Raw genomic sequence first — 13,376 nt, 5'->3', positions numbered from 1 at the left:
CAACCTCCACAATAAAAAGTTATATAGGCTTCGCACTGATTTCGATCGCAAAATGGACAAGGCTCGTATGCTGGCCCTTGGTCGCGTGAGTGTCTCAATCTATTGATTAATGTTCGAACCTTAATAAAGGTGTATGGGGGTGGAGGAATTTGGGATGTTATCTCTTTTGGCAGTCTCTCAATTATAGGTGTAAATATTAAACGTGTCTTTTGATTTAGCCTTCTAATATCTATTGGTAGGTTCCATATTTCGGTTTGTTCCCTATTATTCATATACACAGATTCCTTTTCCACATTTAACAATTTTCCATAAAAAGTATAAAATTATTGATAATGCTAAAGCAATCACAAATCCTATCACACACTGCACAGCAAACGGCAACTTGATAAATGGTTCAATTACAGTTTCTATCATTTGGTATTTGTACTTATCGTTCTTCTTAATACAAGCTTGTTTTCTCCGGAGGGCTGGTGATTTTCCACTGTGGTGGTGGTACTGGTCCCTTGATTCTGCTTGCATGTGTCCAGCCGCGTTCAGCTGTTCTGACGGCAGTTTCTGTGGTCAGCAAAACAAGATAAGGACCCTCCCATTTGGGTTTCAAAGTCTCTTCCCTCCACACCGGATTAATACCCATTCTCCAGGTTCAATTTTGTGAATTTTTAAGTCTAGTGGAGGTCTTTGTACCACAGTCCTCGTCTCCACAATTCTTCTCGGTTTTGCCAGTTGTGAAACATATTCGCTTATAGCATGGTCTCGAATTAAAAGGTTAGTCTGGGGTTTTTCGATACGATAAGGCATACCATACACCATTTCATAGGCAGAAATTCCAAATCAGCTCTTGGTCGAGTTCTTAAAATTAATAATGCCATTGGTAAGCATCTAATCCAAGATAATTTAGTTTCTATCATTAGTTTCGTCAAAATTATTTTGATTTCTCCATTTATTCTCTCAACCTTACCTGAACTCTGGGGATGCCATGGTGTATGGTAATCCCATCTGATTCCTATGTTGTCCACTATTTCTTTAATGATTTTAGATGTGAAATGAGGTCCGCGATCTGAGTCAATTACTTCAGTTATCCCGTATCGAGGTATTATTTGCTCGAGCAGCACTTTTGCTACCTGATTGGCAGTTGCCTTACCGGTAGGAAAAGCTTCAACATAGTGGGTCAGTGATCTATTATTACAAGGAGGTATTTATATCTCCCCGTTTTTGGTAGTTCTGTAAAATCGACCTGTATATGCGAGAAGGGTCGATATGCTGGGGGTCGTCCTCCTGATTGTTTCTGCTTACTCCTACTTCGGTTTACCCTCTGGCAAATCTCACAAGACCAAGTTACTGATTTCGCAATGTTATAGACCCCTATACAGGCATATAACTGTTCAAAATGATCTACTAAGGCGGGTACCCCAATGTGTTTTTGGTGAATCTTCGTAATGATATCTATAGCTATTCCTTTGGGCAATATTTCACGACCATCTGGTAACATATATTTCTTATTTTGTTCTTTAGCTCCCATGTCTCGCAATTTCTCTCTTTCTTTTTGGTCAAAACTAAGGTTTTCGTCTTTTTGTGGTATCTCCTTCATTGTAAGAAGAATACTAAGATTCCCTGCGCCCGCTTGGCTTCTTCATCTGCTACATTGTTTCCTAATTTGATAACTGGTACCACGCTGATGGCCTCTAATATGCACTACTGCTATTCTAGAAGGGCCTCTAATGATTTTAAAACTCGTCGTATTAGTTCTAGGTGGATTAGTTTCTTCCCTTGGGAGTTTATAAACCCTCGTTCTTCCCAAATCTTCCCAAAGGTGTGCACTATCCATAGGCGTACTTGGAGTCTGTATATTGAACCTGTTTTCCTTTCAGTAATTTCAAAGCTTTCCAAAGAGCATATAATTCACATGCTTGGGCGGACCAGGTTGCACTCAAAGGTCCAGATTCACTATTTAAACTCTCCTTTATCAAATTTCACAACAGCATACCCCGAATACGCCTTCCTTCTACTACTCTCGAGGATCCATCTATGAACAAGACCTCCCCTTCCTCAAGTTCTTCTTCTTCTAAATCTGGTCTTATTCGCTTTGGTGTTCTATAGTCTGAAAGCAATCATGTATTATTTCACTACTTTCTCCTGAATATAAAAATTCTGCTGGATTCATGGCTCCGGTTGTTTTAAGTGATAGTTTAGGTGATTCAATTAATATTCCTTCGTATTTGAGCAATCGACTATCTGTGAGCCACTTCTCCGCCTTTTGCTGTAATACCCCTCTGATATTATGGGGTGCGTAGAGAATTATATCTCCATTAAAAGTGATTTTGTTTGTTTCTTCTACTAACAAGGCAGCCGCCACAATGATCTGGATACAAACTGGCCATCCCCTACTTACAGGGTCTAGTAATTTAGATAAATAAGCTACTGGTTTCTTCTGTCCTGCCCATTCTTGAGTTAATATTCCAAACGCTGTTCCTTCATTTGTGTTCACAAATAAATGAAAGGGTCTCTTTATATCTGGGAGACTTAGGACAGGTGCTTGGCTTAATTCTTTTTTAACTTAACAAAATCTTCTTGATCTTGAGGTCCATTTGGGCAGCTTGTCTTTTGCTAGTTGTTCATATAAGAATTTAACTTGGAGCTATAATTTTCTATCCATTGTCTACAGTATCCAAATAGACCTAGCGCTTGTCTAATCTGTCTTTTGGTATTTGGTATAGGTAATTCTAGTATTCCTTTAATGCGTTCTAGATCAATTATTTTCTGCCCTTCAAATAAATAATGTCCTAAATACTTGACTTTTTCTTCTACAAATTGTAATTTCTCTTCAGAAACCCGTAATCCTTTTAGTGCTAGAAAGTTTAGTAGTTTAATACTTTCTATCCTAACTTTTCCTTCTCACTTCCTGCTATCAACAGATCGTCTACGTATTGCAAAAGTACGTTCCCTGATTGTACTTGGTACTCAGTTAATAGTTCTTCTAGGGCTTGCCCGAATAGGTTCGGTGATTCGGTAAATCCTTGGGGAAGTACTGTCCACCTTAGCTGTTGTTTGCGTCCCGTTTCTGGGTCTTCCCATTCAAAGGCAAAATAATCCTACACTCTTCTGCTAGTGGGCATGCCCAGAATGCATCTTTCAATCTATTACACTATACCACGTCTTGTGTGGTCCTAACCGGCTTAATAATGTATATGGGTTAGCTACCACGGGAAATCGGGTACTGTTCGTTTATTTATTTCTCTTAAATCATGAACTAGTCGATATTTTCCATTAGTTTCTTTACAGGCAAGATGGGAGTATTAAAGGAAGACATACAAGGTTCTAGGATTCCTGTTTTAATAATCTATCAATTTCTGGCTTTAGTCCTTTCCGTCCCTCCAAAGAAATAGGATATTGTTTTATTCTCACCGGTATCTGGGGATCCGTTATTCGTATCTTAATTGGTGGGATATTTAGCTTGCCTATTGTGTCTGGAGAGTACCATATGTTGGGATTAATATCTTTTCTGTCTGTCTGTGAGGGGATATGCTCTGATAGCTAATTTTTCGTTTTCAACTTTGATTTCTAATTGTAACTCAATGATCAAGTCCCGTCCAATAAATTGTAGTCCGCTTCTGGGACTAGTAGGAGTTCACCTATTCCATATTTATTTTCAGACTCGAATATGACGTTTTTAATTGTTTACTTTAAATGGTTCTCCTTTTGCCCCTATAACTTGAACTTTTTCATGTGAAAGGGTGCATCCCTCCGGTAATTGTCTAATTGTGGATCGCTCTGCCCCTGTGTCTACTAGAAAGGTGAACTCCTGGCGTTGGGACCTATTCTTAATTTTATCAAGGGCTCCTGATGACTCCGGTCCCCTAATATATAGAGCCCCTGACTATCCTATTCAGCCTTTAATATTCCCTCGTCTCTGATTCGTTCTCTGCAGTTCTTTTTTATATGTCCTCTCTTTCCACAATAAAAGCAGTTTCCTTGTTCCTTCTTTTCTACTACATTCGCCTCCCGGGATCCATCTGGTCGTCCTTTTCTATCTTCCCTAACCGCTGCTACCATCATTCTTATCTGTCGTTTACTGCTCTCTTCCTCTCTCCGCACGTACACTTTCTGGGCTTCTCTCAATAGTTCTTCTAAGCCTCTATCCTGCCAATCTTCCAGCTTTTCAAGTTTTCTCCTAATATCGTCCCAGGACTTCGCTACAAAGTGAGTTTTTAAGACAGCTTGTCCTAAAGGCTTGTTGGATCCGCTCCGGAGTATAACTGTAGGCTTTTCTCAATCTCTCTAACCACTCAGTGGGGCTTTCGTCTTTTCGTTGTCTCTCATTGAAAGCTTTACTAATGTTCTGGCCACGAGGTACAGCTTCTCTGATTCCCTGAATCACTATAGTTCTTAAATCCCCCATGTGGACCCTATGTTTGGCATTCTGGTTATCCCAGTTGGGATTTTGTAATGGCCATTTAGTGTCTGCCTGTGGTCCTTGGGCATGGCGAGCATCCCATATTCTCATGCCAGCCCGCCTGATCATTTCTTTTTCTTCTGATGTAAACACTGGCTTAATATTGAGTTCATCTCCCCCCAGGTATAGAGACTGGGTCCAAGAATTGATCTAACCTTTCAGCTACTCCTAATGGGTCATCTAATAAACTCCCATTTCAGTTCTCTTGAATTCTCGCAGGTCCTGAATTTAAAGGGACAGAAACATATCCGATCCCGGGTTGGGGTCCTCCCATGGGTACCTCTCTTAGGGGGTACATCTGAGCTTGTTCTCGTTGATTTCTAGTTCTCCTCCTGACTGGAATGGGGGACCCTCGTTCTGCATTAATTGGCACATGGGGAATTGGCGGTGGTGGTGCCAACTGCTGGTGCCGGGGGCAGGGCACGTATGGGGGTGGATTCAATAATAGTTCATCTTCCTGTTCTCCTTCTTTCCTTTCTTTCTTTCTCTGTTTAAGGAAATAAAGCTACCTGGGGTTTTTCTAGCCACATTGCAGCATATGCACTTTCTTCTGGGTTAGGTGGACTTTTATGTTTACCCACAGGTTCAGTTGTTGTCGCACCCAATCCTCATCTGACCCAAAAACTGGCCAGATCACGTTCTTTTGTATTTTCTTTCCTCCCCATATTTTAGTACAAAATTCTATCATTCTGGCTTTGTTTCCCGGTGAACTGGGAAGGTATTTCCAATTATTAACATAAATGCTAGGGGAGTGTTTTGGGGTACCACTGGGGCCCTCCCCATGGGGACCGAAGGCTTGCTGCCCTTCGCCCCCATCTTCTGAGATATCTGCACACACACACACACTCGCTCCCCTTATTCCTAGCCCGGTCCCTCGCGGGAGTCGGGAAACGTAGCTAAAGGGTCCGCACTCGCTTGGTTCAATATTTCGAACCTCTCAGTCGTTATATCTCAGGAATCCAATCCCGCCCGACGGTATCTCAATACTCACGCGTCCCTGCGTCTTCGTCCGGACTTTAGTGCACTAAACTTTATGGGATTTGACCGGTTCTCATTGCTCATCATTCTAGAATTTAGGTTCGTGGCATGGGGGTAAGCGCACCACCAGTCCCTGGGCCGAGGAATACCTCGGGGCGCCTCCCTGAGGGACGGTAGATCGCTATCTTCCCATCCGAGTCATGGCACCAATTGTTATAAGTTTTGTAATCAAGTAATAACACACTTTAATTTTCTTAGATGGAATTTATTAATAATTAAGCAAGTAGAATGTGAGCAAAAGCAGCGCTGGGTGACAGGGGAGTCTCCGCTCCACCAACTGCCACACGCTTCTAGTTGTGGGCAGAGTTTTTGTATTTTCGTACTTCCGTATTCGTGTCTTTCTGTCGTCCTTCCGTTTCTCACTAGTGGTTAGTTCTGTGCATGTTTTTAGTTGCTAGGGGTCTTTTCTGCCTCCGGGTGGGCTTTGGGAGGAAGTAGGGAGTCTTCCTCTTGTATCCTTTCATGACCTTCATCTTTCTCTTCCATATTTGGTATAATATCTCTTTACTTACATAACTTATAAGCGAAAGCAGTACTTATTTGGCAATACATATTTTACAAGCTGCAAAGACACATCTTTGGCAATTCATATGGTTCCGGTTATATTGGCGTAATTCTGCAAGCGTATCCTCCTTCAACCACAGAGGAGAACTCATCTACCTCCATAGTTTAATAAACATTTGCAGCTTTTAACACGGGAGGTGAGGAATTGGGCGGGCAGCGGGTTTGGGAGACCCTCTGAGCCGCACGCTGGGAGGTGACAGCCACCGGCAGCTCCGGGAGCTCCTCGGCCCCCGCCCGTCTCCGCTGCGTCCAGCGCCGGCAAAGGTGGGTGCGATGGAGCCCTGTCCTGCCAGGGCTTTCCAAACCCTCTCACCCTTCTCTGTCCCCCCCTCCACCCCGCTCCAGCCCCGGGAATGAGGATCCTGCTCCCCCAAATATCCCGGCACAAGTTTGGGAGCATCCCGGGGACCATGTGGTTGATCCATGTGGATGCTGGCAGGAGCTGGGGCGTTCGTGCCCTGGGGGTGCAGGGTCCCCCCTTTCAGAGGGCGCTGATGGGGTGCAGTTCGTGGATCCGAGATTCCCGGAGGAATCCGGCTGTCCCCGGGGGATCAGGGAAGCGGAACGTCCCGGGGTCTGTGCGCTCCCGTTGTTTTCAGGAGCGGAATCGGTGCCGGGAGAGGGATGGGAAGAGGAAGGAAAAGTCCCGGGGGGGAGGGACGGGAGAGTTCCGGGAGAGCTCCGGGTGAGCTCCTCAGGAGGGGATCGGCTCCCGCCGGAGACTGGTATGGAATGAGATCTGGCTGCGGGGCGGCAGGATTGGGGTGCAGGGAAGGATTGGGGTGCAGGATTGGGGTGAAGGGAAGGATTTGGATTCAGGGATGAAGGATTGGGGTGAAGGGAAGGATTTGGATTCAGGGATGAAGGATTGGGGTGCAGGGGTGTAGGATTGGGGCGCAGTTGCAAAGTTACAGGTTTGGGGTGCAGGATTGGGTGCAGAGGTGCAGGATTGGGATTCAGGGGTGCAGGGGCTCTCCATCGCACCCCCCTCCGTGCTCCAGCGCTGCTTTGCAGGACCTGAGGCTGACACCCCAGGTAAAGCCGCAATTTAGGGACAAAAGTGGGGATTTCAGGCTGGCGGGCGGGGGGTCTCATCCAAGCCCCCGTGCCCCGACACCGGGATCCTCTGGGGACATCACGGGGTTGACCCGCGGGGCTGGCGATTGTGCGAAACGAGCTCACGTAATAAAATTTACCTGGGCACAAAGTCGGCGGAGCAGAGCTTTGTTACAGCGCTGGCTCTGTGACCGCAGTTAACTCGCGCCGGCTGAGGATACCAGGTCGCTTTTTATACATTTGTTCTTGCAGCAGCGCGTTCCGTGTGTGTATTATGGCTTCGCCAAAGGGGAGGGGATATGAAAATGATTTCGGGGGGATTATTTACATAGATCCGCCTTGGTTTCCGTCCGCCGGCTCCTGCGCAGTGTCCTCTGGTGGTCGTCTTTGGTGGTCAGATGAAGGCTCGCAGTCTTCCTCGGGGTTCAACTTTTTACCTCTTCCTTGCGGGCGTGCGCAGATCTGTTTTGCGGGTCTCGGCCGCTTTCACAACCTTCTTGTGGTCTCGTAATTCCTCTGTGTTCTCAGAGTCCTTCTGTTTTGGGGTTTTCGATTCCCTGTGGTCGTACAAAACTGGTCTCAGCTGGGTCTGGTCTTACTGTTCTCTTTTTACACAATTCACTTTAACTTACACTGTCAGCATTTATCATTTACCTCTAAAAGTTCCCCTTCGCACAAACCTGCCCGATTGTGTCACAGCAAAGCTGGCGGCACCAAAACCCTTTCTGTTTATTTCTCTGTTTTCAAAGGGCTGCAGGATTGGGGTGCAGAGGTTGCAGGGCTCTCCGTCGCACCCCCCTCCGTGCTCCAGCGCTGCTTTGCAGGACCTGAGGCTGACACCCCAGGTAAAGTGTGCAATTTAGGGACAAAAGTGGGGATTTCAGGCTGTCAAGGGGGCTCATCCAAGCCCCCGTGCCCCGGCACCGGGGTTCTCTGGGGACATCACGGGGTGACCCGCGGGGCTGGCGGTGACACGTGGCAGGGACAAGCGGAGCCTCGGGCAGGCCCAGGGGGTGCCGAGGCACTGCCAGTCCCGTTGTCACCCCCGGGACACAGGAGCGGGTCCGTGTGTCCCCCAGCTCGGCGTGTCCCTCGCTGGTGGTTGATGCCGGTGGCTCTGGAGGTGTCGCAGCGCTCCGGGCGCGGGGGCTGGCAGCACCACGGGTGGCACCTGGCAGGCAGCGTCCCCAGGCCGGCAGTGACGTCCTGTGGGACGTGCTGACCCAGCCTCTCCCCTCCAGCGGATCCCGGGCCGGCAGCCAGGACGGCCCTCGGGCAGGATGTTCCCCCCGCCGGGCTGCAGGAGGGGCTTCCCCAGGGAGGTACGTGCGCTTGGGGCTCTGCTGGGGCTGCCGGGGCAGGGTGGGAGCGCAGGAGCGTTCCTGGGGCCAGGGTGGACGCTCGCTGCTCCATCCCTGGGGATGCTGGGGAGCCAGGAGAACATCGCTGCAGTTTGGGGAGGAATCAGGAATCATCTGGGCCTTCAGAGGAGAGAGGAGGGTGGCTGGGTGGGCTCCTGCCTCGCTGAGGCGAGGGTGGAGCGGGGGGCTCATGGCTCTGATCTCTCCACAGCCCGGCCCGTGGTGGGATGGGCCAGGGCCGTGCCCCCCTCCTGGCCCTGAGGACGCCTGGGATGAGCCACCCTGGGAGCACCAGCGCTGGCGGTGCCCGGTAAGGGACAGGGCTGGGGGGAGATGTCACAGGGATGTGTCACAGGGATGTGTCACAGGGATGTGTCACAGGCGCTGCGGGAGCTTCCGAGTTTGTCAGGGAGACCTTCCCGGGGAGCTGCCAAGGGAAGGGACCCCTTGGCTCTCTAAACTCCTTCCTCAAAAAGAGGCTGGATGTGTCTGGATCCAGTTGTGGACCCCCAGGCTCCCAAAACTCCCGAGAGGAGTCTGGACACATCTGGATCCAGTTGTGGACCCCCAGGCTCCCGAAACTCCCGAGAGGAGTCTGGACACATCTGGATCCAGCTGTGGAGCTGGCCAGCAGTTTGTGTCTAAAGGATTCCACAGCTTCGCCCCCCAGGATTAAGAATGGCAAAACAAATGTATTACATCGGTAAAATAAATAATTTATTTCGATGGATGGTGCCTAAAGGACCTCAGTCAGTTACCTGATTAATAGCCAGGGCGCTGTTAATTAAACCGATAGTTTCAAAGTTAAATTAGCAATTGTGAAGTGGAGGTTGGTGCTACTCACCCAGACCCACACAAAACTCTTCGGCTCGGCCTCGAGGAGTGGCCTTGAAGGGCTCCAGAAAGGAATCCACGCTCGCTCCTAGGAGGGCCGTGCTGGAATCCCGCTGTTCTGAAGTGGGATTGAGCTTTTATAGCGTGGACTGAGGGATGTTGGGCATTTTGGGAGCCATTTGTGCTTAAATCAGTGATTGCTGCCCTCTGGTTCCTCCCAGGAAACATCTGCCCCCCACATCCCTGCCGGTGCCAGCTGCTCTCAGGGTTTCACATCCCTCTGGGGTTTCGTTTTGGGATATTTGAGTCAGGCTGCTCTCAGTGTTCTCCAGCACCGCTGGCAGCCTCATCCCCCCTCCACTGCTGCCAATTTTCACCGTTAGGTGAAATCTGAGCTGTTTCACCCGAACTGCATCCTGCAGCAAGGAGGGACTCACCTGCCCAGCCAGGGCAGCCCAAAGCAGGGGCTCCCCCAGAGCAGGAGAGGCAGAAAGAGCTGAGGGTCGCAGTGGGGAGGGGGAACAGCAAGAAAACCACAACATCCCAGTGGATTTTGTCCTTACCAGTGGCTGTTCCCATTGCAGCCTCATCGCAGGGCCCCGGGACCCATCCCTGGCCCTGGTGACAGCCCTTGGAACGAGGAGGAGGACACGGGGTGGGCACCCCACGACTGTCCCCCGCCACCCCCTTGGGATGACAGAGACTTCCAAGGACCTGAGGACGGCTTTGGAGAGGGCTGGCACCCGGTGAGGGGGAGATGGGCTGGGGGGTGGTGGCAGCCACAGGACCGAGTGGGTAAAATGGACAAGGACAGCGTGTGGGGACCCTCTGTGCTGTGCAGCCACAGCTCCCCCTGTCCCATTCCCTGCCTAAACCCACCCCCTTCCCCGCAGGAGCTGCCCCCAGAGCCCTGGCCTGAATTCCCCGAGGAGGAGCAGCCCCCCACCCTGGCCCCCCGCCAGCCCTCCACGGTGGGTGCCGGGCTCGGGGGGCTCGGGGGGTCTGTGTGCCTGTGGGGTGGCACTCGGGGCCACCAGGGCTGGGCACAGCCACGGGTGACGCGGTGAAAGCTGTCCCCACCTCGGCTGGGATTGCACAGAGACCCCTCCCAGCCTAAACCCCCCCACCCTGGGGCTGTGCTCCTGCAGGATCCGAGGAGCTTTCCGGGGACACCGCCCCGCCTGGAGCTGCCCCCGCCGGGGTGGGAGACGCGGCCCGCCGCCCCCGCAGGAGCCACCACCGGCAGCTGACCCTGGTTCCCCGGGTGTGGTGTCCCCGGCCCCCCCGAGGTCTGTGCTGACCCCGTGGCCTCTCCCCGGTGCTCTGCAGCCTCTCCTGGGGCAGGGTGAGGAGTCTGTCCCGCTGTTTCTCACCCTGCAGAGTACAAGCCGCACTCCAAGGCCTCTCCTGCCCTCTCCAAGAGGAGCAAGCCGGCGGCCGGGAAGGGAGCTGCAGCCCCCAGATCCTCCCCAGCCCCTTTTACCCCTCCGAGGTGCTGCGGAGAGGCCGGAACAGACACAGGTTGTGGGGTTTTACCCGTCCCCTCCCCATCCCACGCCAGGAGTGTGCTCACCCTGAGCCTCGCACGGTGTCGTGGTTTCCTGCAGGATGTGCCCGTGGAAGGTCTGCCTCCTGGGAATGTCCTGGAGCCCCCCAGTCCGGCTGGGAGCCCTCCAGAGAGCCCAGCTGCCGATGCCGGTGCTGTGACCCCGGTAGGAGATCCCCTCCTGCTGCCAGGAATGCTCCCACCCCTGGAGCTGCCCGGCTCAGGGGTCTCTTTGGCCGCTGTAACATCTCCCTGCTCTCTCTCCTCCAGCCCTCTCCCTCTCCACCTCGCTGTCTCTTTGCCAGGCATGGGATTTTTCCAGGCTCTTCTCCGTGATTTCCTTTGGGTTTTAGCGCCCTGTCCGTCCCATGCCCATCTCTTCTCCCGGGACAGATGTGTCCTCATGCCATTGCCTGTCCCCAGGTTGAGCTGGAAGCCGGGCAGACCCCTGTGGGCAGCCAGCATCAGGATCCCTGTGCTTTGGGAGCAGATCCAGCCCCTCCGGGGGAGAGCTCTGCCGGGATCCAGGAGCACCTTGAGGTATGGGATCACTGGGGAGTGGCACGGGGTCAGCTCCAGGCTCCCCAAATGCTCCCGCCAGCTGCACACAGCTTCCCCTATGGATGTTTTCCATTCCCACCCTAAAGCAGAGCCTGGAGGGAGGCACAGCCCCCTTCCCAGACCCTTTGTCCCCTCTGTGGACTCGGTAGCGTTTCCCCAGGTAGAGCCGTGCACTCCAGCTGTCCCCAAGGCTGGCGCTGGGGATGGGTCACATCCCCAGAGCCCAGCAGCCCCTCCGGACCCTGCCAAGAGAGAACTCCTGGAATCCAGCTCCTCTGGAGAGGCAGAGGCTGAGCTCAGCCCACATTGCTGGGAACAGCAGCCGGCCGGAGCTGGGGAAGCCGAGGCAGCAGCTGCCCAGGGTGGGGTGAGTTTGGGGTGTGGGGCAGCTCCACGCCGTGTCCCCACCCTGTGTGAGAGCCCCTCGAGGCCACTGCTGCCGGTGGGGCCGTGCTGGCAGCGCTATCCCTGCCCAGCCACCGCCCTCCTCCCCCAGCCACTCTCTCCCCCAACAGCCTCTGCAGAGCCTTCAGCACCTGAAAACCCTCAGGTCCCTCCAGGAGCTGCAGCAGAACCCGAGGCACAGCCCAGCCGGGCTTCTCCTGCTGCCTGCACCACACCAGAGACCTCCCCAGGGCCCCAGGACCCGCCTGGGTGCGGCGAGGCAAAGCCGGTACGGGGTCCGGGTGCCCCCCAAGCACCTCGGGGTCCCCACGCGGGGCCGGTGTCCTGGGCTTGGGACACTGCTGTAGCCAGAGGGGGATCCCTGCAGGATCCGGGGCTGGGGTTAAAGGGCAGCTTTGTCTGGAGGCAGAGCCCGTGTCGGCCCCGCTGCCGGCTGAGCCGGAGATGCCGATAAACGGGAGACGGCTGGGAAAGAAGCCAGGGAAGTAACCAGAGGCTTGGGAGCGCGCTGGAGTGTGAACGACCCTGGGACTGGAGCTCTGAGGAAGCCGAGGAGAGCCCTCCAGAGCAGCTTAATTACTGCCTAACGAGGGAGAGAAATGCTGGGCTGAGAAATTGGGGCAGAGGGGGAGTGGGGGCAGCTTTGGCACCTGAGGGAGGGGTGACAAACCCGTGGCTCCTTCCACGGAGTGGCCAGTCCTGGGCTAGTGACCAGCACTGACAGCCCCAGTTTGGCTCAGTCCCTTTCCCCTTTGACCCTTCCTCGCCTTTTCCACCTCCCAGGCTGTGTCTGGCCGGCACCAGCTGTGCTCCACGCTCCCCACACCATTCCCAGCCGGCATCGATTTCCGCTCCACCGCCGTCCTCGCCAGGAAGGCAGAGATCGAGCTGGTGAGTCCTGGCAGGCCCTGGATGAGCACCTGGGTGTCTGGGACTGGCTGCAGGGTGGGGGGACTCACCTGAGGACCTGTGGGAGCGATGGTGGGTGGTGGGGGGTGTGAATTTGGCATTTTGGGGGGCACTGATGGTTGCAGGGGAAGGTGCTGTGGGCAGTAAGGGGTTTGCAGGGGCTCAGGTGCTCTTTGGGGGCTCTGTGGACTAAAACCAGGGGTTGTTTGGTGCTGCTTTTGGGGTGCTGACCCCGTGCCCCTCCCCTGCAGTCGTACCAGCAGTTCAGCCTGACCATCGCCGTGGTGGCCACGATGCTGCTGCAGAAGGAGCCCTCGATGGAGGCGGCGCTGGGGCTGGCGCTCAGGGCCAACCTCCGCCAGCGCCGCATCCACCACCTGCAGGAGCTGGAGGATTTCATCGACAGCTACGACCTCGGCCAACCGCCAGCCTCTGATGGCAGCCACCCCCTCCTGCCAGCTGGGTGGGGGGCGATGGGGGCTGTGACAGCGCTTTGGGGTGCTCGGGAGGGTGCTGAGCCTGCGGGACAAGGTGGGATGGGCACATTGGCAGCCCACACCCTCCTGGAGAAGGAGGGCGAGCAGGATCTGTTTGGCAGCTGAAGTTCTACTGGTTTTACTGGAGGGTGATGGCAGGGAGGGCAGCAGTCCCT

The 13,376-nt window shown here is 53.2% G+C and overlaps 1 protein-coding gene and 1 long non-coding RNA gene across 2 annotated transcripts; one reads left to right on the top strand and one right to left on the bottom strand.

The window, feature by feature from the left end:
- Positions 1-207: 207 nt before the first annotated feature.
- LOC116455209 lies at positions 208-5,772 on the bottom strand. The gene is made up of 2 exons (XR_004244340.1): positions 5,442-5,772; positions 208-555 (listed from the first exon to the last, which is right to left on the bottom strand). It is a non-coding gene; the product is annotated as an uncharacterized LOC116455209 (long non-coding RNA).
- Positions 5,773-6,078: 306 nt separating this feature from the next.
- LOC116455559 (basic proline-rich protein-like) lies at positions 6,079-13,326 on the top strand. Its single transcript, XM_032133527.1, is given in 20 exon segments — positions 6,079-6,087; positions 6,253-6,316; positions 6,972-7,087; positions 7,858-7,953; positions 8,350-8,430; positions 8,681-8,779; positions 9,888-10,049; positions 10,197-10,241; positions 10,243-10,274; positions 10,452-10,490; positions 10,492-10,592; positions 10,684-10,748; positions 10,750-10,824; positions 10,911-11,015; positions 11,273-11,389; positions 11,571-11,777; positions 11,926-11,941; positions 11,944-12,083; positions 12,599-12,706; positions 12,976-13,326. Coding segments are annotated over 20 exon segments (2,028 nt in total).
- The last annotated feature ends 50 nt before the right edge of the window (positions 13,327-13,376 follow it).

The sequence above is a fragment of the Corvus moneduloides genome, chromosome 24 (assembly GCF_009650955.1).
Source record: "Corvus moneduloides isolate bCorMon1 chromosome 24, bCorMon1.pri, whole genome shotgun sequence".
In the NCBI taxonomy this organism is placed as follows: Eukaryota; Metazoa; Chordata; class Aves; order Passeriformes; family Corvidae; genus Corvus; species Corvus moneduloides.
The sequence above is the reverse complement of the archived record's forward strand: the minus strand, read 5'-3'. Positions and strand labels throughout refer to the sequence as shown.